At 40.2% G+C, this 23,862-nt stretch overlaps 1 protein-coding gene across 2 annotated transcripts in view; it reads left to right on the top strand.

Moving 5' to 3' along the window:
* TEX2 (testis expressed 2) overlaps nucleotides 1-23,411 on the top strand; it is a 117,138-nt gene extending 93,727 nt beyond the window's left edge. For both annotated transcript variants that reach the window (XM_030208419.1, XM_030208418.1), the window contains exons 8-12: nucleotides 370-502; nucleotides 2,789-2,911; nucleotides 15,464-15,673; nucleotides 16,921-17,041; nucleotides 21,416-23,411. In XM_030208419.1, coding sequence (XP_030064279.1) covers nucleotides 370-502; nucleotides 2,789-2,911; nucleotides 15,464-15,673; nucleotides 16,921-17,041; nucleotides 21,416-21,532 — 704 coding nt within the window. In that variant the 3' untranslated portion in view covers nucleotides 21,533-23,411. The remainder of the gene's footprint in view (nucleotides 1-369; nucleotides 503-2,788; nucleotides 2,912-15,463; nucleotides 15,674-16,920; nucleotides 17,042-21,415) is intronic.
* Nucleotides 23,412-23,862: the final 451 nt, after the last annotated feature.

Raw genomic sequence — 23,862 nt, 5'->3', positions numbered from 1 at the left:
GATTAAAGGTCTTGAAAGATAGACCAAAGTATGTTGTATCAATCAAGTAAAAAAAACAAAAACCCAAACAAAATACAGCAATCTCACCTACTAGCTGTTGTCATTTATACTTCAACAATAGAGAAATAATAATTCAGGCCATTGATGCAGCTTGGTGTGTCTCATACATTTTACAAATGCCACAGCTACATTGGACTGTACTTCCCAATTATTTTCCCAAAAGTCACAAGAGCATGAACCTTTTGAAAAGGTGCCTTTTTTTGTTTAGGTTATACAGTGTCATTGAGGAGCAGAAGGTGAGATTGGTCAAAATGTATCTTATAGTGTTAGTTAAAAGCTCTAATTGAAGCTTGATTGATTTATTCCTAGGGCTTTGGGTTGATTTGGAAATATCCTACAATGGGTCTTTTCTGATGACCCTTGAGACCAAAATGAATTTGACCAAACTTGGTAAAGAACCACTTGGTGAAGTTCTGAAAGTTGGAGAGGTTGGCAAAGAAGGGTAAGACACCTATTCATTAGAATACTCTATAAATGATTTGTATTTTCATTTTGTTTTCTTTGCTAGACTATTATAAATTTTAGATTATTGTATACTGCAAATTTAGGATAAGCTGTAACTCTGAATATATTTATACTTATATTACTAAGAAAAGAAAATGTTCTGATTTATGAGCTTAAGATAAATGGATTCTCTCTGATAAGAGCACAATTGCTTTAATAACACAGATGTTAATTCTCCCAAATTTACTTGTTTTTAACAAGATATACTTATTTATGGACATTTATATTTTTGCATGCCCTTTATCTGTATCAAAGAAAGCATTGAACAAGCATGGAGGATCTCTGAGGGTAAGGAAAGGATTGTAGAGCTGATCAGTTGGTGTGGATAGGTTGTATGGTCTTTATCTGCTTCTATTTTCTGATGAAGTAGTAGAGAATTTTAGTAAAGTCTTGAACCCCTTACTGCTGCTGGCCATCACTTTGTGACAGGTCTTATTTTAAGGGTTAAACTACGGAAGGCATTGCTTGATAGTGCAGAGGTTGAGGGCCTGTGGGTAGTCTGAAGACAGTGGATTAAAAGTAGCGGTGTCTGACTGATATGTTAACATTCATATTGTCCTGGAATGATGGGCAGAGAGGAGGCTTGAACTCACGTTCTTAAAGGCTCTCCTTTCAAATCATCATCCACTGAGCTAACCACTAGACCACTGCTCTTGTTGAGAGATTGGCAATATTAATAACTTTAAATCCATTAGAAATTGATTTTTTTTTCCAAAAGTAACAACGCCGCCTTTATCACCCTGGCTTCTAATGTCAGTAACATGCATTTATTGGCCATCAAGTTTTTTATCATAGGGTTTGTCTCTTAGGGCCCTGTTTACTAAGGTGCGTTAGTGTTTTTAGCACGCCTACACGTAGCACATGCGCTAACCATGTAGGCGCCTGTAGGGATATTGTAGGGATGTACATGGTTAACGTGCGTTAAAAACGTTAGCTCGCTTCTAACGCTGCTTAGTAAACAGGGCCCTAAATTTCTAAAACAAAATATTCTTGTACACAGGTTTAAGATTGTCCACTTTGTTGAATTAATTACATTTTCTATTAAGGAAAGGTATTTGAGGAGAGGGAGCTTATAATGCTGTACATTTTGTGCACTAATTTTTACTTTTTTCCCTTCACTTTTCATTTTTTATGTGTTTTGGCTTCATCAATTTGTGGATGTGTATTTATTTGGTGAGTGGCATTTGGCAAAATATCAAATTAGCATTTCATTGTGGAGTTGGTTCCATTTGGTAGAATAATAAACCATCTGTTGGGTTTTCTCTCTTTATTGGACAAAATTTGTGGCGTGAAGACATACAATCCAGGAAAATGGCAAGAATATAATCACCCTTCTTGGACTAGGACCTTGGTGCAAACCTGCTGAAATTTATTCTAGATCACTGTTTCAGCCCGCTAGTACAATTATAACCCTGCCCAACTGGTAAAACCAAGATAGGGAGAAGAGGGTTCTGTTGGAATATGTTGACTTTTGCTTGGTATCACCTTCTAGCAGAGTGTTCCTACTCACTGTTATATGTAAGAAAGAAAACCCAAATATTTTGCATGTTCTTAACTGTTGAGATGTTATGTAAGTAGAGCTACAACTTTCATGGAATTCTGTTCCTTTGAAAGATAAGCAGTATCTGAACCCGGCATTATTTAACTTCAGGGGTGGGCAGGTTCAGACCTGGAAGGACACAGATCTGGATTTCAGAAGCTCCAGAACAAAAATATTCATTAAATGCATTTGTTTCAAAAGCCATTAATTTGCATGTTTTGGTATTTTGTGTTTGACTTTTAAGCATTGGAGTAAGCCCATCTTCTGTGTGTCTGTCATGTTATGATTAGTTTTAGATTCCTATTTGGAGTAGGAAGAAAATGTCATATAAAAGGGCCATAATTCTGTAAATTGAATATTGTGCAATATTTTAGAATCGTTGTTATAGCATTTCACTGTACAAAGCCATGTCATTGTTAAATTATTGGCATGCTCACCTTTAAGAATTGTGAAACTGTTAAAAAAAAAAAAAAAAAAAAAAAAGCTGAGTGAAAGATGTTTTAAAGTTGTATAGTACAGTCAGGAAGTTGTGATATTGCTTTATGGCTACCAGTTTCGGGAGAGGTGTATGAGGATGAGGATGTGCATCTAGATGTGTCCTTTATTGTGCAAACTACCATCCAGAACAGTTGTGCTTTCATCATCTAATCATGATTGACCTAGAAACTTAATTCTCTTGGTTAGGGTCAGGCCAAGAGCTTATTGTCTTGCTGACAGTGATGAGGAGTCGTCCAGTGCAGGGTCTTCAGATGAAGATGATGCTCCTGAAGTACTGGGAGACAAGCAACAAGTCTCAGGAGCTGAAGGGTAAGATTCATGGGTGCATTTTGAAGTCTCGTCTTTTTCTTTTCTTCCCCTTTACAGTTGGATCAAGCTGATCTTATAAGGTTTTGATGTGTTGTGCGGAAATGTTATAAGATTTATTTACTTAAAAACAATTTTATTACAGATTAGATTAGAACTATCAGCATTATCAGTTCTGTGCATGGATATAATATAAATAAACGTGTGTGTTTGTGAGATAGGGGATGGCTTTTCAGATGTGCTTGGCTCCACAGGTGGTAAATTGAGGTGTCCCCATTGTAGTGTCCCCTCTCTCCTATAGGAAAGAGAATGGGGAAGGAGGTTGAGGATAATGGTGGGGGATAATGGTGCTGGGCAGAGGATGAAGGGAAAAAGGAGATGCTAAGTGGCAGGAAACAGAGAAATGGGAATGTGCTGGAGCCAGTGCCACCACTGAAGGGGGAGGGGCAATATCAGCTGCCATGACTAGCCGGGAGAGTGTCCATTCCAGTTTTTGCACAGGATTCTGGTTACTGTAGAGCTGGCCCTTTATGTGCTGTATTAGCTGTGCATGTGTTTTGTGCCTGCCAGAAGCTGAGGGACAGAATGAAAAGGTTCATGGAAGCATGTGCTGGTCCTGACAAGTGTTAAATTAACAACCGTCCATGGCCAGTCAGCCTGAGCAGCCATTTAGTGCTTACATTGATTGATGTCGGTCTTAAAACCACAAACCCTTGCACAAGCACCTAGCAAACTATGCAAAACCCTCTTCTATTTTATATACATATTTAACTATGTCAATATGTCTGAATCTAAAAAAAAACTATTTGGTTAGCTCATCTAAGTTGTTCATGTCTGGCATGCTGTCTTCATTTTGAAATAGGTGATCTATTCTGTAAATTTATGTAGTAGTTTTCTGTATTATAATGTTTTATCATACCCTCGGTGTATTTTATGTTTCAACTTTTTTATTATATTATCGTAATAACAGACCATTATACAACACCAAAATGAGTATATATACAACGCAGTCATCTAATTATATCATCAACAACTTGTTTGTAATAATTTTTTTTTCCCCCCCCCCCCCCCCCCCCATGTTCCCCTTTCTCCCCTCCCTCCCTTCCCCACTCCTCCTTTCCAACAACTGATATATTATTGTGATATTATTGCCAAAAGAAAGGATTAACATCATTTACATAATAAAGTGTAATAGTATCAACCTCCGATGACTTATGTGTTTTCATTTGTTATCCTCCAGTTTCGGCTATATATTATAACCAATATCACATCTTGATCATAATATCCCCCTCCCCCCCTATTTACCTATAGATAAGTCTTCTGTTATCACAATTGACACCCAAACAAAAACAAACAAAAAAAAAAAAAAAAAGAAAAAACAAATATTACAGATTGTTAAGAATTCGACTTCTCCCTCTGTGAGTCATCCCATCCAGATAACACCCCCAGATTTTTAGAAAGCGCTCTTTGCGTTTGTATGTCCCTTTTGCCTCTCTCGCTTCCCAAGTGAGCAATTGGTGTACCTGGTTCCGCCAATGCCAGAAAGTCGGAGGGTGTGCAGAGGTCCAGTGCTGCATTATGCATTTCTTGGCAATGAGACATGTTTTGCGGCATAGCATCATTTTATCTTTGTTTAGCCTGGGAAAGGCGTCATGTTTATCTAGCACTAGACATAGAGGGTTCAATGCAATATCACAATTGACAGTTGTAGATAGAAATACAGCTATATGTCTCCAGTATTTTTTTATTGCAGGGCATGCCCATATCGCATGATATAGCGTATTATCTGCCCTCTGACATTTCAGGCAGGTAGCGGTATGGATGCCCCCTGATTTGTATAGTTGTGTCTGGGTAAAATAAGCCCTATGCAATATGCGAAACGCACATTCCCTTAGGTTAGCCCCTCCTACTATTCTAGGCATATCCTGTATTTGTTTTACAATATTCCAACCTGTCAATGCCTTGCCTATATCTGTTTCCCATTTCTGACGGAGTTGACTAAACTCTCTCTCAGGCATCAGTCCCCACAATTTCAGGTGTATACTGGAGATTGATGGCACCTCCTCAGCTATTTCTTCAAAGAATTTTCTAATTTTCTCACCTAAGTGTTTCTTAATCTCATCTGTATTTAGTGTGCGCACATAGTGCGTGAGTTGGCTATGCGCAAAATAATCCCTCCATTGTGCGTTAGTTTGCATTTGTGTTACTGCTTTGATATGCCCATCACCCCCCAATATATCTTGCATAATTGCTATGCCGTTTCTTTCCCACATGACAAAAGTTTGATTCTCTATCCCCGGTACAAACATCGGGTTGCCCCTTATAGTTAATAGCTCTGTATTAAAGGGGTCTCCCCCCAGAAGTTTCCCTATAAATCTCCACGCTTCCCTAGTAGGCTGGAGCAAAACACTATGTTTAAATCTATGGGGGAGTATCTTATTCGGGGTATGTAATAACGCTAGATAATTATATGGGGCGAAGTACACTATCTCATACTCAAGTGGTGTATGATCCGATGCATTCATTACCCAATCTCTAACCTGTCTTAGCAGGCAAGCCATATTGTAGTATTTGATATTTGGAATCCCCATTCCCCCTTGTCTCCACCCTCCTAACAGGAATTTCAATTGAAGTTTGGCCCTTTTCCCAGCCCAACAGAATTTTCTCAGAAGTTTATAAAAGTATTTTATGTCAGTCTGCTTGAGTTTTAGTGGTAGAACTTGTAAAACATACAGCCACCTCGGCATTATTACCATCCTTGTTAAACATATCCTCCCTGTCAAGGATATCGTAAGATTTTGCCAAGAGTTTAACTGGTGCATGGTCTGCTCTTTGAGTTTGCTAACATTTAAATCATAGAGATCTCTTGTATTTACCGGTAATATAATCCCTAAATATTTAAAAGATTTAGTTGCCCGCTTTAGAGGGAAATCTATGGGCCATAGGCTATGGGCATCTGTATTTATAGCTAAGGCCTCTGATTTGTCAAGGTTTAGCGTGAATCCCGAGTAGTCTCCAAACTCCCTAAAAATCTCTAATAAATTACCCAGCGCTTCTCTTGGGTTCTTTATAATAATGAGCAAGTCATCTGCAAATGCAGCCATTTTGAACTGCTGGTGTTGTATGTCTACTCCAGGCACCGCTGGGCATTCTTGAATATCCCTAATTAGAGGGTCTAGATATAGTGCAAATAGTAAGGGCGATAGCGGGCAGCCTTGTCTCGTTCCCCTGCCTATATGAATTGCCTCAGATAAGTTCCCATTGACCATTACCTGCGCTAGAGGGTCTGCATATAAAGCTTTAATAGCCTGTACAAACTCTCCTTTTATACCATATCCCTCCATCACCTCATATAAGAAAGACCATTCCACTTTGTCGAACGCCTTTTCAGCGTCAAAACTAATCATTAAAGCTTGTTCATTAGTGTGCTCTAAATATTCCAATGATGTCAAAATTCGTCTGAGATTCCTAGCTACCGACCTACCCTGCACAAAGCCAACTTGAGCTTCATGGATTATTTTTGGGAGAACACGGCCTAGTCTATTTGCTAAAATTTTTGCAAATAGTTTTGCTTCATGATTAATAAGCGATATAGGGCGATACGATGTTACTAGTTGCTCATCTCGATTAGGCTTTGGAAACACAATTATACGCGCTAGATTTAAATGTTCAGGTAATGTACCTTTTGATATCCATTCTTTAAACACTTTAGTTAATGTAGGTACAATCGATTCTCCCATTAATTTATAAAATTCTGCTTTGTATCCATCGGGCCCTGGCGCTTTACCCATCTTGCTATGTCTTATAGCCCATGTGATCTCATCCTCACTAATCTCCGCGTTCAGTAGATTGCAGTCATGTTCATTTATCTGTGGAATCGTAAGGTTTTGGAGATATTGCGTGCCTGATAGCCCTTCTTGTTCTGTGGAACTATATAAGTGTTGATAATATGTTTTAAATACCTGTCTAATTTCTTTATTGGAATGTATCACATTTCCCTCTTGTGTTTTAATACTAGTGATATTTCTGGAAGCGTATCTAGGGGCAATAACTCTTGCCAGAAGTTTCCCTCCCTTATTCCCAAATTTATACAATTGGAATCTATAATATGTTTGGGATTTCACTTCCCTATCATGTAATAAGGAGTTATAAGTCGCCTGTATTTCTAATATCTCCTGTCTAAGCCGAGGGCAAGGATTTAAGCCATAATGTCTATTTACTTCTCTCATTTGTTTCTCCAATCGCAGGATTTCCCTATCTCTTGCACGCTTGTATTGGGTAGTAAAACTGATAGTTTCTCCCCGCAAGACCACCTTTGCAGCTTCCCAAAAACTAGTTGAAGTTAGTACTGTGTCTTCATTAAAATGTTTATACTCTGCCCATTTCGTTTGTAAATGTTCTCGAAATCTCACATTATTTACTAAATACGTTGGGAACGTCCACCCCCGAAATTTCTCTTCTTCCCCTCCCCCCATCCAATTCATATGTACCGTCGCATGATCCGAGATAACGCATGGTCCTATATCAGCGTCTCTAATTGTGGGAAATAATGTGCTTGATGTTAATAGGTAGTCAATCCTGGAAGAGGTACCATGAGCTCTTGACATATGTGTATATTCTCTGATCCCAGGATGCAACGTCCTCCATATATCTATGAGATCTAGTGTAGTGCACAATTCAGGTAGTCCTCTAGTTTGTGTACGGTGGATTGTTGCCGGAGGGTGCGATCGGTCCACTTGTGGGTCCCAGGTCATATTAAAATCTCCTCCTAGTATTATTGGTATAGATTCTAAACGTGCTATTTTTGCCACTAATTTTTTGTAGAATTTAAGATCTAGGACATTTGGGGCGTATATACTGCCCAATAAGAGTTTTTGTCTATTAATTGTGACAATAGCTAACACATAACGTCCCTCAGGATCCTGGATTATCTTATGAATGTGATTTGTTATTCCTTTTCTAATTAGAATTGCTACTCCCCTTTTTCTCCCCACCGCTGCTGTTGACATACATTCCCCCACCCACCATTTATTCAATTTAGCATGTTCTTCTGCAGTTAAATGTGTCTCTTGTAAAAAGGCTATGTCAGCCCTAAGCCTTTGGAGGTGTCTTAAGATTTTTGATCTTTTTATAGGCGAAGGGATGCCCCCAACATTCCATGTAATAACCTTAATTAGTGTATCTGCCTTGGCCTTCCATCTCCATATTTACATGATCTTGATGTCCGAGAGGAGCCAGCCCAGCCTCCAGCCCCCCCCCCCCCCCCCCGTTCAAATAATCGGGCGAATAATCTATCTTTCTTTTCAGGTATCACTTGTGTTTTCTGGTAATGTCTCCTGTACCCTCCCTCCCTCCCCCCCTCCCCTGTCCCTTCCCTTCCCCTGGGAATCCCCTCTCCCCCCCTACTATCCCCTTCTATTCCTATTGGAATTAGGTCACCTTCGACGCCTTTCCCTTTTTTGTTTTCCCCCTGTTCTCATTTGTATGCAATATATTCGTCCTACTGTTTCCCTCTATATATTAGCTCGCTGATGAATCTTTTACATATTTTTGACCCCTCTATCGATTACTAACACATTTTAACCTTTAACCATACAGTGCAACTTAACATAAATATCAATGCAATGTTTTATAATTACTCAACATTCTTCTCTTCTTCCTTGTACTATCTGCTATTAGGTTAGTTCAATAAGTCTATGATGATCATTCTCATAAACCTATATGGTTTCCACCGGCCAGATCAGTGTTTCATCATCTATGTCCCGTTCCTGCCATAAGACAACTTCATTTGTAATCCAGGGCTTCTATGGTTATAACATTTTCTTCTATGTCAATTATAGTCCCACGTATATGATTTGGGTCCTTCCAACTAAGCCCCAACATCCTCTTTAAAGCTCTCTTTAAAATTGCTTCTTATGTCTTACTATTTCCATAATAGTCATACCTATTTTGAATCCAAAATTCTGCGCTTAGTTTAATAGTAACAACAGCTTAACAAATTGTTCATCATACCTTTCTTCATCTCTGTATTAACTGCTGTCAGATTGAATCAAGATATTTGTTATAGTTAAATTAGTGAGTTTAGTTGGGGCTCTTCTTCAAAATTGCTCAGTCTGTATTTCAGTTCAGTCTTACTGTATCCTTTTTTTGTAAGCTCAGCCTCCCTTATAATGTAGAGTCATCCATTGGGACCAAGTTCATAGTTGAGTTCTGTGTTTTATTCTTTCGTTGATGTTTTCTACTGTTTACACCCATATCTGTTCTGCTATGTTGGTTAAACACAGTCTCAGCTTCAGGGTGAGAATACTATTAATTATCATTGTCTTTCTGTTGAGATCTCTTGAGCTTAGTGCCCCCAATTGGTGCATTGGTTATTTATCTCTTCTAGTTTTATATATTCTTCATTTGAGCTTAGTAGCACTTCATTTTTCTCCTTCCAGTTGATCTAGGAACTCTTTCGCCTCCTCTGCTGTGGTAAATATTTTATTTCCCGTTTGGTGGGTTACTCGCAATTTCGCTGGATACATCAGTGCAAATCTAACTTTTCGCTGTATCAACTCCGAGCACACTGGGGAAAATTTCTTTCGTTGCGCCGCTACCGCGGCAGAGTAATCTTGAAAGCATAATACTTTCCTATTGCCACTGTGTAGATCTTTTCCACCTCTCATCGCCTGCAAAATGGCTACCTTGTGGGCAAAATTAAGTATGCGACAAATAACTACCCTGGGCCGCCCTTCTGCTCCCTGCTTAAGGCCCAGCCGATGCGCTCTTTCAATTCGCAGCGGGCCCAGCTCCGTTGGTAGTTGTAGTTCTTTGGTAAGCCACGTCTCAAGGTATTTGGCCAGGTCTCGTTCTCCTAAATCTTCAGCAAGCCCCACGAGGCGAAGATTGTTACGCCTCGATCTGTTTTCGAGGTCCTCGATTTTATCGGCGTAAGTAGCTACTAGTTTTTGTAAGCGGCTTACTTCTGTTTCCACTTTGTCCACACGATCTTCCGTATCACTTGCCCGTTGTTGATATTGTCCCATGTCCAATTGTATCTGCGTTACGCTATTATGTAGTTGTTCTAGTTTGTTATCCAGCGCTCCCAGCTTTTTCTCCAATATGGCTTCCAATGCTTGAGTAACCTCCCCAACAATCTCGGCTGCCCACGCGGATCCCACCGCTGATGTCCCCGGGCTCGCCGGAGCCGCCATCTTGTCATCGGGCGGCCGGGTCTTTTCTCTATCTTTTCTGGTAATCTTAGATGTCATTCTCCTCCAAATTGGTATTAAACTTTTCTCCTTTTAAGCACTCTTCGTTTACCTTCGTTTGTGGGGTATTGTATCCAATTTTTAGGACGAATTTTTGATAAAGAATCTAAGGGAAGGCAGGAGCTGCGCACTCAGCGTCTTCTCCCGCTCATCGCGTCACGTGACCCCACCCTCGGTGTATTTTAATCAATCTTTCACTGTTTATGCCCTAACATTCTTTTCTAACCCTACACTACTGCCATTAAGTACTGTACCTGCCTCTTTCTGAGTCCATTTTTTGCAATCTTCTTCGAAAAATCTAAAATTACAAGATGTAAGCTAGCATTTCACATAAAGCCAAGAGTCTGGAATTCCAGTACCTGTTTCACCTGCCCACACCAATGATTGGTCTTTTACTCACCTTTTTTTTTTTCCATTGGTTAGAATGTTTACAGTCTTCTGATCAGAATCCAGTCAAGTTATAATAAAACCCATAAGAGAACTACAGTGACTTTGTTAATCTCGTGATTGTCAAAACACAATGCTTTTGAACATTAGCAGAGTAGTTCTATAATGTAAACACTCAGTTACACTCCAGTTACATATGTATTTCATTAGAATAGTGGTGTATATGCATGTATGTAGATGTGTGTAAATGTCAAAATGTCACTTAAATGCTATTCTGTAAACACATGTAGGCAAACACAGGAGTGGAGTTGGGGCCGAGCAGGGTGGGCCTATAACTCCGACATTGTCACAAGCACTTAACACACCTAACATTATTTATTGCGTATACTAGCCGTTAAGCCTGTTAAAACGGGCGAGATTTGTGTTTTGTAAAATGTAATAATTCTCATCTCCATCCATCCATGTCCAGCAAACCTCCTCTCTCCCCTCCCCCGATCCATGTCCAGCAACCCTGCTGTCTCCCTTGGCCTTCCCCCGTCCACCAACCATCCTCTCTCCCTTTTCCTCCCCCCATATCCAGCAACCCAGCTACCCTCCTCGCCGCCGCTCCCTCCCCCCCCTCCTTGCCGGGCCCCCCTGCACTTACATGAGAGCGCCTCTCACCTCTGTGTGAAAGCGCTGCAGGCTGCCTGCAGCGCTTCCAGATGGAGGTGAGAGGTGCTGTCATGTCAGTGCAGGGGGCCCGATACGGAGGGGGGGCTGGAGCGGCAGCGACGATGTCGGGGATGGGGGGGGGGGGGGTGGTGGTTGGTGTGCTGGCGATGTTGCGTCGTCTCCAGGCGGCAGCGGCAGCGTCCATTTCCCTCTCTGTTCCGCCCTCTGACGTCATCACGTCTTGACATGAGGGCGGGACAGAGAGGGAAGTCTCTGCTGCGCATTTGCGGGTGAGTCGGTTACTTGTCATTTATATGTTTGATGTGTGTGATATGACAGTTACACTAGTATTCTGTAAAGGAAAGTAGGCACCTATGTTACTTTTATAGAATAGAGTCCTACTAGGCTCTCAATTATAGAACTGCCCTCTATGGAGCTAATTTTATAGCTGCTTCCATTAGTGAAGAGTATGTGTATACTATTTCACTGTACAGATTCGGACTCCAGTCCAGACTGCTGCACCGTATGCCTGAAATAGACTTCTTGAGTTGGTACGTCAAGCTCCGTCAAAGGCAATATTTCCCACAAAATCATCATATCCTTATCATACAATATAATATAAAATGGCAGGACCTCAGTGTCAGTCTGAGTCGCTGTTAAAACTGCAGTGAAATTGGCAGGCGCTATCATCTAAGGACCAGATGCCAGTTCCTGAAGTAGTAAGCGAAACAAGATCTCTTGTCAAACTGGAGGCGTCTAGCATTATGTTCTGTTCAGCCTGAAGAGAACTAGAAGGCTATAATTGTTAGTGAGGGTCCTAGCGTTGTTGATGGATTTTAGTGCTACCAAGTGTATTTTTATATGAATTTTCGGAACTTGGAGATATATATTAAGTTTTAAGAAATACTTTATTCCATAATTGCACATTTCGGCACTTTCACATATGAGGTGGACCAGTGATGGGTGCTGAGTATCGAATGAGTTTCTCTAAAAGCAGAGTGTTCATTTACATATATGCTGTAGCAGTAGTTTTAACAGTGGCTCAGACTGACACTGAGGTCCTCCCATTTTGTATTACATTGTACTATAAAATAATGATTTTATGGAACACATATTGCCTTCAGGTAATACACACACAAAAATCTATCTGAAACAGATGATGTCAGAGACATCTCCATTTGTTAAGAACCAGGTTCAATATCAGCCCTTTCTTTCATCAGCACCTGAGCAGAGCCCCTTATAGGGCATCTGGGATCTTTCTATTTCTCACCAATTCTGCTACTCTTTACTTTTATAGTGTTACTAGACTTACACAGTGCTGCACGTAAAAGATTCTGTAAATAGAGTAGTCGAATCCACTTTCTGCACATTGGTCTATCAGCAACACTTCTTCATTTCCACCTGTTGGAGGTTGTAGACCACATCAATAAAGAGGGAAATGCCATAGCTTTTTCCAAGGTTGTTCATATCACCACCTTGTTCTCTCCTCCCCCCCCCCCCCCCCCCCAATGAGTTTACTATTATAGGTAAGACGAGAGATTCAGTAGAATGCTTCAGTTCATAAGGTGTCAGATATATAAAGTTTCAGTTTACCAAATATTTCATTGCTTGATCACATATTACAGTTGTTTTCTTAATGAAGACAGTAAGCTGGGTAAATGCAGTATTGTTTGAAGATGCAATTATGAATGGTAAACTGATAAGCAAACAGAAGGAACAGCAAACTCCCATACTGCTCAAAGAGAAACAAAAAAAAGTGGAAGGGTCGTGTTCCAGGAAATCAGTCTAAAATGTGAAGTTCAAAGCTTCTTAAAATTCTTCATTCTCCAACAATTCTCCAATGTGCATACAATCTTGAAATATCAAAAGCGTGTAAAATCTTGATCCTACACGGGCCGTGTTTTGGCACAAAAGGCCTCCCTCAGGGGTCTATTAATGACATCAGAACAACATATGTATTGAAACACAAATGAAATAATATAATAATATGAATAGATTAAATGATTAAGGGAATAAACAGAGAAAAAAAAGACAGGAAATGAAAAAAACAAGGCAAAGGAGATGAAATAATAAAACTAAAAAAGTAAAACTAAAAATTTTTACCTTTTCGTAGACGCTTGAAGGGAAACAAAATTGGCGAGTTATGTTCCTGACACCAAATAAACTGTTGTAAACAAAAGAGAAATACAAATGTATGTATGTGTATATATAACTACTACGATTTAGCATTTCTATAGGTCTACAAGGCGTACGCAGCGCTGCACAAACATAGAAGAAAGACAGTCCCTGCTCAAAGAGCTTACAATCTAATATAAACAGCCCAATGTTTAATCCATGAAAGTGACGTGTTGTGAAGTGCCTTCAAGAAAAAAAGGAATAATGAAAATAAAAACAAACTGATAATACATATGTCAGCATCTTTGATATCCTCCTTTATCCCCCTGAATATCAGTTACACTGCAGGGTAGCCCAGGGGTCTGTTCTCTTTTTGTGTGTGTAAATTTTTTCTGTTCTCATTGGTCAGACTAATAAAGGACCTTGGCAGTTCTTTTATGATGACAACATCTTGTTAGGTGGTTATTTTGATCCATCTTCTTGCGCCATGAATACTTGTTTAGACACAGTAGCTACTTGGCTTAATGACCAGAAAACTTTAGCTGCATGGGTTACAGAGAGGTCATCCAATCCGTCTGTTTCCCCCCACCTTTCTGGGCTCTTTTCTACTAATAATGGAGCCCTTTTAAATATTTGGGTGTGGTCCTTGACTTGCAATTATCCTTTGAGAAGTGGATCTCAGTTACAATTAGGTCTTCATTTTTTGCTTTTAATATTTTCTCTTATCGATAGAAATCAAACAAAATAAAACATGGAAAAGAAAATAAGATGATACTTTTTTTATTGGACATAACTTAATACATTTCTTGATTAGCTTTCGAAGGTTGCCCTTCTTCCTCAGATCGGAAATAAGCAAATGTGCTAGCTGACAGTGTATATAAGTGAAAACATTCAAGCATTACTATGACAGTCTGACAGGGTGGGAGGATGGGGTGGGTCGGAGGTATGCATGGGGACATCAAAGCATATCATTGATATTCTAACAGGGTGGGTGTGGATAGGTGAGGGGTGGGGTGATCAACAGAGAAATACAGCTTTATGGTTTATAATGGGCTAGGAACCCCAGATCCTTGTTAAGTCCTTTCTGTTGGGTGTTAAAATATTCAATCATTCTGACTTCAAAGGTCTTACGTTCTTGTATTTTCTCTTAAAGTGCTTTTTAGAACTTCCTCAGTGCACTCTTTGGTACACACCCTAGTTACCTCCTGTCCAGACTATTATAACGTTGTCTATGCCAGTGTAAAGGTTGCAGACCTTAAACATCTTCATACAGTCCAGACCACTAGTGTGAAACTCCTGTCTAATGCTCATCATTGCAGTCGAGTGACACCTCTCCTCATTGAAAACCACTGGCTACTGGTTTCTTACTGTGTTTCGTTCAGAATCCTCTTGTTGGCACACAAAGCTTTCCTCACCTGTATATCACTGCTTATTCCCTGTGTCCCCCAATCGTTCTTTTCACTCTTAGAGAATGTTTTTTCTTTACCCCACCTATTTCACATGCGTGCTTTGATTCAACTAGGTGTTCAGTTTTCTTTTTCTTTCTTCCCCCATCTGTGGGGATAAAGGATAAATGAGAGGGTCCAAAGCAAGCACAGGGCAAGTCTTCTATAGATATCTCTATCATACGAACATACTCCGACGTTTGAGCTGGATTATTTGTTGTGCTCTGTTAGTAGCAGATCTACACAATTTAACGAGAAATCCTGCAGATATTTGGGACCCCTGATGCAAGCGACTGTTTGCCGAAACACAGCCCGTGTCTGGTCTCTTCAGTAAAGAACTTTTCATTGTCCTGCTCCTGAAGGTCCATTTGTGGGGTTTTTTTGTGTGCTTGCTTTGAACAGAATCGTATACAAAGTTCAAAACTCTTCTTTCAATATAGACCTCGCCACGGTCGTGGTCGGCAGAAGGACGGGCACCCTCATCATTGGCTTATTAATATCTCCCACTTGGATATTTTGTCTTTTCTTTACTTTTTTGTAAACTGAGTGCTTGTTTTCTCTAACTTTTATTTTTTAATTTGTAAACCACCTCATTTTTCTGTCAAGGGGCAGAATATCATGTGGCACAAAGATAAACATATGATATTATACTACAGTTGTGTGTATTTTGTTGACACATTTTCTCATTCCAAATTTTGTAGATATGTCGGACCACATAGAACAAGCAAAATCATGAGGTTTGTAGATAAAATTACCAAGTCCAAATATTTTCAGAAGGCCACAGAGACAGAATTCATTAAAAAGAAGATTGAAGAAGTGTCAAATACGCCATTGTTGCTGACAGTGGAAGTACAAGAGTGTAAAGGAACACTAGCAGTGAACGTTCCACCGCCTCCTACAGACAGGATATGGTATGTACAGGAACACGGGGTGAGGGAACTTGTTAATGTATTTCTATAGCATGACAATTCAGAGCGGCACCTTTTTATATAAATGGTACTGCCTCTTTAAGGGGCCCTATTACTAAGTGGCCTTAGCGTGCCCTTACATGGGTCTTTCCCACACCCTAAGGCCATTTATACCGAGGCCGTAAAAACCCGATATTCTTTTATTCCGTTAACGGCCCTGCCTAATGTTGCCATTAATGAGTGGCCATTCTTAAAATTACTGTGGAAGAACTTACCGCTACCTTCCTCCGGAGTTATCCATTCACTAATCATTAGCACGCAGTAATGTAGATGTGCTAATTGGTTAATGCAGGAACGCCTACTCTCTGCCCCCTGACATACCCCAAATTTAGCATGTGGTTAGCAAAACTAATGCGGAACACTTTAGCGTGTCCCGCGTTAGGCCATGTTTACTGCATTAGGTGCATGTTGGCGCCTAACACGGCTTAGTCTAAGGGGCCCCTAAGTTAATGAACTAATATCTCAGTCCATAATTCCAAGCCAATAACATAACTGTTATCAAGTAGGCCAGGGGTAGGCAACTGCCTCCATGCAAATCTATCTCCTGCATATTCATTGTGGATATCCTGAAAACCTGACCTGCCTTCGGCTCTCGAGGACTGGAATTGCCTACCTCTGAACTAGGCGTTCCATTCTTTTGACGTCTAGGATACATAGAGCCATTCTAACTTTTGATGATGTGTATTGTTTCCCTTCCATGAAAGCCTTTTGCTTTTCACTCTTGCTCATGTTCTTCCTTTAAATAGCATTGATGCATTAGAGATGAAAAGAATTCTACTGATCCCGTGGGTGTAATACTTACTAAGGCTGATGGCTCCCTCTGTATATTGAATAGCATCATGAAGCCTTTGAGAACAGAGAATCTATTTTTAGTTTGGTTGCCATTTATTTGTCTTCATTTAAACTGCAAACATTTCTCTAAAGAACCTTTTAGTGAGATTTCCTGTAATATAATCTTCTAGATGAATAAAATCCTATGAGATGTGCAAAACTGCATCTGCTCCAAAGAGCAATACATGTTAATAGGTTCGGGCTTGAAAATGTTATCAGCATTACTTTGACCTTTTGCTGTTATTTCCTTTCTATTTTGCTTCCTGCATTTTAGCTCTTAAGGCTTATGTTCTTGATGCATTTTATTTTACTACAACCTTCTACTTATACAGCAGCTTTTTTTCCCGTTGTTTTCAAAGGTATGGCTTCCGAAAGCCACCTTTCCTGGAGTTAAAAGCTCGTCCCAAACTTGGAGAGCGAGAAGTAACGCTGGTTCATGTGACTGACTGGATAGAGAGGAAACTGGAACAGGAATTTCTGGTAAAGCCTTTTAGAATAACCTTTACAAAATAAGTATAAATATAGCTTTGTTTTTTTTGTTTTTTTTTTTTTAATTTGCAGAAGTCTTTATTATGCATTGCAAAATAAGTACATCTCCTCCTCAAGTCTCGACATTAGAATAAACTACAGTTCCACATAAACCCTCAAGGAGTATTTGGCAAAAGAAGTAATATTACTACTACTACTTAACATTTCTAGAGCGCTACTAGGGTTACGCAGCGCTGTACAATTTAACAAAGAGAGACAGTCCCTGCTCAAAGAGCTTACAATCTAATAGACAAGTGAACGGTCGGTCCGATAGGGGCAGTCAAATTGGGGCAGTCTGGATTCACTGAACAGTAAGGGTTAGGTGCCGAACGCAGCATTGAAGAGGTGGGCTTTAAGCAAACATTGAAATAACAATGCTATAACAGATGCATACTTCAGATTTTTTGTTTTTAACATTTCAATACTGTAAATCCCCCCCCCCCCCCAACCCTTATCCTACCTCCCCTCTCCCCCTCTCCCTACACCTTCTCCAACTTCCCATGTATAGCCCAGTTAACCAGAACATTTTTGTAGAAAGGGTCCCCAAACCCTTTCCCATGCGGGCATAGTTTTTCTTCTTACTGCGGTTAGTCTCTCCATTTCACATATATAACACACCTTAGTGATCCAATGCACCGTTGAGGGAACTTTGGGCGACTTCCAACTCTGTGCTAAATTTATATGCGCTGCATGCAAGGCTCCTCTCGTCAGAAGCCACTGGTCCAACGTAAAGCCCTCAGGCCGCTGCCCAAATATGAAAATTAAAGGATGCCACTGCACAGATTTACCCACCCAAACCTGCAGATGCGAATTCACCCCCTTCCAATAGGCCTGAGCTTTAGGACTTGACCACCAAATATGACCCATGGTCCCCACTCCCCCACATTTCCGCCAGCAGTCTTTGGGTTCTTTTTTTTTTTTTTTTTTAACATATTAGACCAGCGATAATATGGTAGTTGCCAGTGTTCATTCACGGCAGACATTCCTGTTGTGGGATTGCGGAGTGGCCTAGTGGTTAGGGTGGTGGACTTTGGTCCTGAGGAACTGAGTTTGATTCCCACTTCAGCCACAGGCAGCTCCTTGTGACTCTAGGCAAGTCACTTAACCCTCCATTGCCCCATGTAAGCCGCATTGAGCCTGCCATGAGTGGGAAAGCGCAGGGTACAAATGTAACAAAAATAAAATAGATACTATTGGAGATTCTACATGGAATGTTGCTACTATTGGAGATTCTACATGGAATGTTGCTATTCCACTAGCAACATTCCATGTAGAAGGCTGTGCAGGCTTCTGTTTCTGTGAGTCTGACGTCCTGCGCAGGCTTCTGTTTCTGTGAGTCTGATGTCCTGCACGTACGTCAGACTCACAGAAGCAGAAGCCTGCGCGGCCACATTGGTGATCTGCAAGGGCCGACTTCTACATGGAATGTTGCTAGTGGAATAGCAACATTCCATGTAGAATCTCAAATAGTAGCAACAGTGGAGGAGTGGCCTAGTGGTTAGGGTGGTGGACTTTGGTCCTGGGGAACTGAGCTCGATTCCCACTTCAGGCACAGGCAGCTCCTTGTGACTCTGGGCAAGTCACTTAACCCTCCATTGCCCCATGTAAGCCGCATTGAGCCTGCCATGAGTGGGAAAGCGCAGGGTTCAAATGTAACAAAAATAAAATAGATACTATTGGAGATTCTACATGGAATGTTGCTACTATTGGAGATTCTCCATGGAATGTTGCTACTATTGGAGATTCTACATGGAATGTTGCTATTCCACTAACAACATTCCATGTAGAAGGCTGTGCAGGCTTCTGTTTCTGTGAGTCTGACGTCCTGCGCAGGCTTCTGTTTCTGTGAGTCTGATGTCCTGCACGTACGTCAGACTCACAGAAGCAGAAGCCTGCGCGGCCACATTGGTGATCTGCAAGGGCCGACTTCTACATGGAATGTTGCTAGTGGAATAGCAACATTCCATGTAGAATCTCAAATAGTAGCAACAGTGGAGGAGTGGCCTAGTGGTTAGGGTGGTGGACTTTGGTCCTGGGGAACTGAGCTCGATTCCCACTTCAGGCACAGGCAGCTCCTTGTGACTCTGGGCAAGTCACTTAACCCTCCATTGCCCCATGTAAGCCGCATTGAGCCTGCCATGAGTGGGAAAGCGCGGGGTACAAATGTAACAAAATAAATAAATAAGTTGCAGTCACAGCTGCCAGTACAGTGGCTTCTCTTCAGGTGTTCTTTGCAATGCATTCATGTCACTTCTCAGTTCTTTTAAAGGTTAAAACACACTTGAACTTTGCCAGTACCGTGCAATTCAGAGTTCCCTAGTGCATAAGAATAATATGACAAATGGCATTTTGACTACTAGATGAAGGTTTTTGTATCTGTTACAAGGAGGCATAAGCAGAGAGATTGTATTACAGCTCTCTTAAATAAGCAAATTTAGAACATTTGTAAGACATTCCAGGTCATGTTGTACTTGGACATTACGGTGTTTTTGAGCCCTTTATTCACTGAGTTCATTTCTGACTGTACACACAAAGCATTTTGTTATGGTTCAGTGAGGCATGCCCAAAGAGGTCTTTTTGCTATAATCCATATGTATATGTCCCGCTGTGGGTTGCAAACCTGTTGATTACAGTAAATATGAATCTGACTGTGTGATGCAACTCTTAACTGCGAATCATGATAAATGTTTAGAACTCTGTAGATCCTCTTACATTTAAAGATCAGTCTGACCTATGAAGGAACACTGCAAACCAGTCTGTATTACCCAGTGTATTGAGGATAGAGGGAGTAGGGAAGGTGAGTAGAGATATAGGGAAAAGCTAAAGCATATTGGACTAAATTCTATAAATGGCACTTGAAAATAGTTCTTTGCACCGGGAACTGTGACTACATTTAGGCATGACCATTTACACCAGTGAAACCTCGGTGTTAAGTCCCCATTCCTAAACTAGACATGGATCCCTGTTATTTTTTATTTTTTTAATTTTTGTTACATTTGTACCCCGCGCTTTCCCACTCATGGCAGGCTCAATGCGGCTTACATGGGGCAATGGAGGGTTAAGTGACTTGCCCAGAGTCACAAGGAGCTGCCTGTGCTTGAAGTGGGAATCCAACTCAGTTCCTCAGGACCAAAGTCCACCACCCTAACCACTAGGCCACCCCTCAGGACCAAAGTCCACCACCCTAACCACTAGGCCACTCCTCCACTGTTGCTACTATTTGAGATTCTACATGGAATGTTGCTATTCCACTAGCAACATTCCATGTAGAAGTCGGCCCTTGCAGATCACCAGTGTGGCCGCGCAGGCTTCTGCTTCTGTGAGTCTGACGTCCTGCACAGCCTTCTACATGGAATGTTGCTAGTGGAATAGCAACATTCCATGTAGAATCTCCAATAGTAGCAACATTCCGTGGAGAATCTCCTAGCAACAGAATCTCAATAGTAGCAACATTCCATGTAGAATCTCCAATAGTATCTATTTTATTTTTGTTACATTTGTACCCTGCGCTTTCCCACTCATGGCAGGCTCAATGCGGCTTACATGGGGCAATGGAGGGTTAAGTGACTTGCCCAGAGTCACAAGGAGCTGTACATTTTGGAAACGCTCCCGATCCGCCCCCAATCCTGTGGCCACACCCCCTTTTTGGACCCACATTTAGCATTTGCTAGTGTAAATTTTAAATCCAATTAGCGCCAGTAATTGCTTGTTAAGCCAATTGGCTCGTTATTCATTTAAATTGCGTGTGCAGTTTTTAGCACCTTTTTATGTATTGCTTTCACAGTGCAGGTCTTGTTTTCTTGATCTCTTAAGTTGTGGCACTGTGACATGCATAGTTAGTAAAGTAAATAGCTAAACTATAAAAGATGAGGGGTTAGCTAACTTTTGTACTCGGGATTCTTTTCTAAATGGGCGATGCATTCAGGATATCATGAAATGAGGAAGCTTTTTGTAGACAGAAAAGGTTTGTACCACTGGGTGTTTAAATGTACTTTTCTAAACATTTGGAACTCCCAACCAACTTCCATTATAGGTTTCTGGTTAGGAAGGAACGGAAGTTGCATGACTTAAGTGAGATGCCTTGTTGAAGTGCTGCTTCAAGTCCCAATGCTGTTAAAGCCCTCATTCCTGATTCTTAGCGCCAAGAGCCTACTAAACAGTAAACATTTTATAAACCAAGCATATGTTTAGAAGTGGGAATTGTATAGGCCTCACTGCTTGATGTAGAGAACATATTCCTGCATTAGAAAGTAATTTATTTGTATTTATGCCAGCTCAGGAATTTATCACAGATATTTATAACATTTTTGTATTTATGTTCTACAGAAAATTTTTGTGATGCCAAACATGGATGACATTTATATCCCTATAATGCACTCAGCCATGGATCCTCGCTCTTCTACATGCCCTTCGAAGGATCCCGTCACAGAGGCCGCCGGCTAACCCTGAATGTGAAGACTTAGTTTACAGTATTAAGCCTTTTTTTTTCTTGTTTCTGTGCTCTGATTGGTTCCTAACTTGTCACCCTTTTTAAGAGGACAGTTCTTTGCTCAGTTTGCTTGGTTTATGATTCTCATTCCTTTCAGGTTTGTATATATATTACATTCCATTTGTATGTTAATTATGTATGGCTGCCGTAAGGATTTTACAGTGAGACACTTGAGCATTTGTCCTTTCACTAATTGGTGTGCTAGATATGGAAGCGTGGTTTTTTTTTTTACAGTGTGGTTATGCATACAATACATAGAAGGGATGTCTGTGTGACTAAATGATCATCACCTCATTGAGAAAAAAAAATACACTCTTAAAATTAGAGAAACCCATTCCTAACTTCTGGCAGGGAACGTGCCCAGTTCATTTTTTATTTTTATGTCTTATGTAGTCCATGACTTGCAAGCCATCAAACATAGCACATTTGCAGGGACAAAAAAACATGCAAGTAACTTTATGAGCCGAGTGGAGTAGGTATATTAAATTATTAGCCTGCAAAATGTAAAATTGTACTGTTGGAAGCAAGTAGCTGTAAAACATGTATGCTTTTGAGCATAGAGAGAGAAAGGCATAGGTAGCAGGCCACTAGGGTCATGAGCCCTGCCATCTTTTTGCTTTGTGTCAGCAGTAGCTACAGAGCTGGTGCAGAGGGGAGGCAGGTACAAAGCTTGGTTTATTTTCCCCTCTTTCCTCCCTCCAAGCAAAAATGTTCTGTGGCCCCTGGTAAAAGGTTTGGTTATTGTATGACCTGAAGCAGTTTAGGAAAAGCCACGAGCCAAAGTGAGGGACATTCACCGCGAACAGCTGACAAATAAAATCGAGGTCTGTTTATCAAACTAGATAAAGGAAAAGCCTTTGTTAAACCTAACTGTAATGCTCAGCACATGTAAAAATGTTTTAACACTGTGCTTACTGACCAGAAATATTTAATAATCTTGCCTTTTGAATACAGAGAGCCTTAATTGTATATTTCTCATAGAAGATTTCCAGTTATGATCTAACCCAGATGCCAATATGTACTTACAAAGGCTTTACAAATTGAAGAGTAACTTTTGTAGGTGAAATGTTTTTTTGAAACATTTGAAACAAAGTTGACCATAAATTTATAGCTAAGAACATTTTCCCTTCTCCATTTAAATGGCTATATTGTGTCAAGAAGGTGGCTTCCAATTGGTTTTGTGATCAGAAGATTAATGTGTTAAAATCAGTAACTGAAACACTACCATATCTGATGTTTTTTCAACTGTCAAGTCAGTTCCAGTACTTAATGTTGCCAATGATTTTTTGTTGTTTTTTCAATGGCTGTCGATATTAATTTAGTTTACAAATTCTAATATATTAATTTTTGTTGAGAATTAACCTCTTTTAAATTTGCTGTATAATTTTGTGCCACATGATGCAAAAATAATTTGTGTATTAGTGTCTGGAAAAAAACAAGTGAAGGCTTTTTTTCCCTTTGAAGTGGCACTTTGTCTCTGTAAACATTTAATATATTTGCAAATTATTTTAAGATGTTTCTATTTACTTTTAATTGCAGTATCCGAATATGTTAAACTCTTATTTCACCATCAGAACTATTGTGCATAGTCTGATTTTTCTAAGTCTGAAGGTACTTGGCTTTTCATGAAGTTCTGCATGTGTTATACACAGGTCTCTGTATAATTTCATTTGTGTGCAATAACTCAAGTTCAAGAACTAGATGCACTAATGTGTATTCCGGTATACAGATTTATTACACAATCGCCATACTGTGCTTCATAATCCTAATTAAATGTGAGAAATCACAATCCGCTTGCTTTGTTTTCTGGAATAAATTTTGGCACTTGTCTGATTCTGGGTACGGCATGGTTACTCCTGGAAATATTTTTGGATGAATGGTTTGAATAAATTACCTTATATATATTAGTCCATTATGGGCAGATTCACTACAGAGCTGTTTTTCTGTCATGGATTTCATAAAGACTTAAGTATTTACTCTAAGTACTTTTCCATGAAAATAATACTTAATTTGTGTATGGATGTCATCTGCGGGAATCTGTCTTCAATTTTAGGCTTCTTTTAAGTGAGCATCATTAGTTTATTCTTCCGTGAATGCCATCAACAGCAAACCAATTCTGAAAGGGCTGGTTCTGGTGTAAAAGTCAAGATGCCTCTTAAGACTTGAGTGGAATAATTCTTTAAATGTATTTTAAAGGGACCTGTGCTACAAAGGTACTGTGACCTCCATGCCGCATGGATCTCTGGGCACGTTTGACATGATATGCTTTGAGCCCATTAGGATC

This window comes from Microcaecilia unicolor, chromosome 6 (genome assembly GCF_901765095.1).
Source record: "Microcaecilia unicolor chromosome 6, aMicUni1.1, whole genome shotgun sequence".
NCBI classification, from domain to species: domain Eukaryota; kingdom Metazoa; phylum Chordata; class Amphibia; order Gymnophiona; family Siphonopidae; genus Microcaecilia; species Microcaecilia unicolor.
Note: the sequence above shows the minus strand (reverse complement) of the source record. Positions and strands in the feature narration are given on the sequence as shown.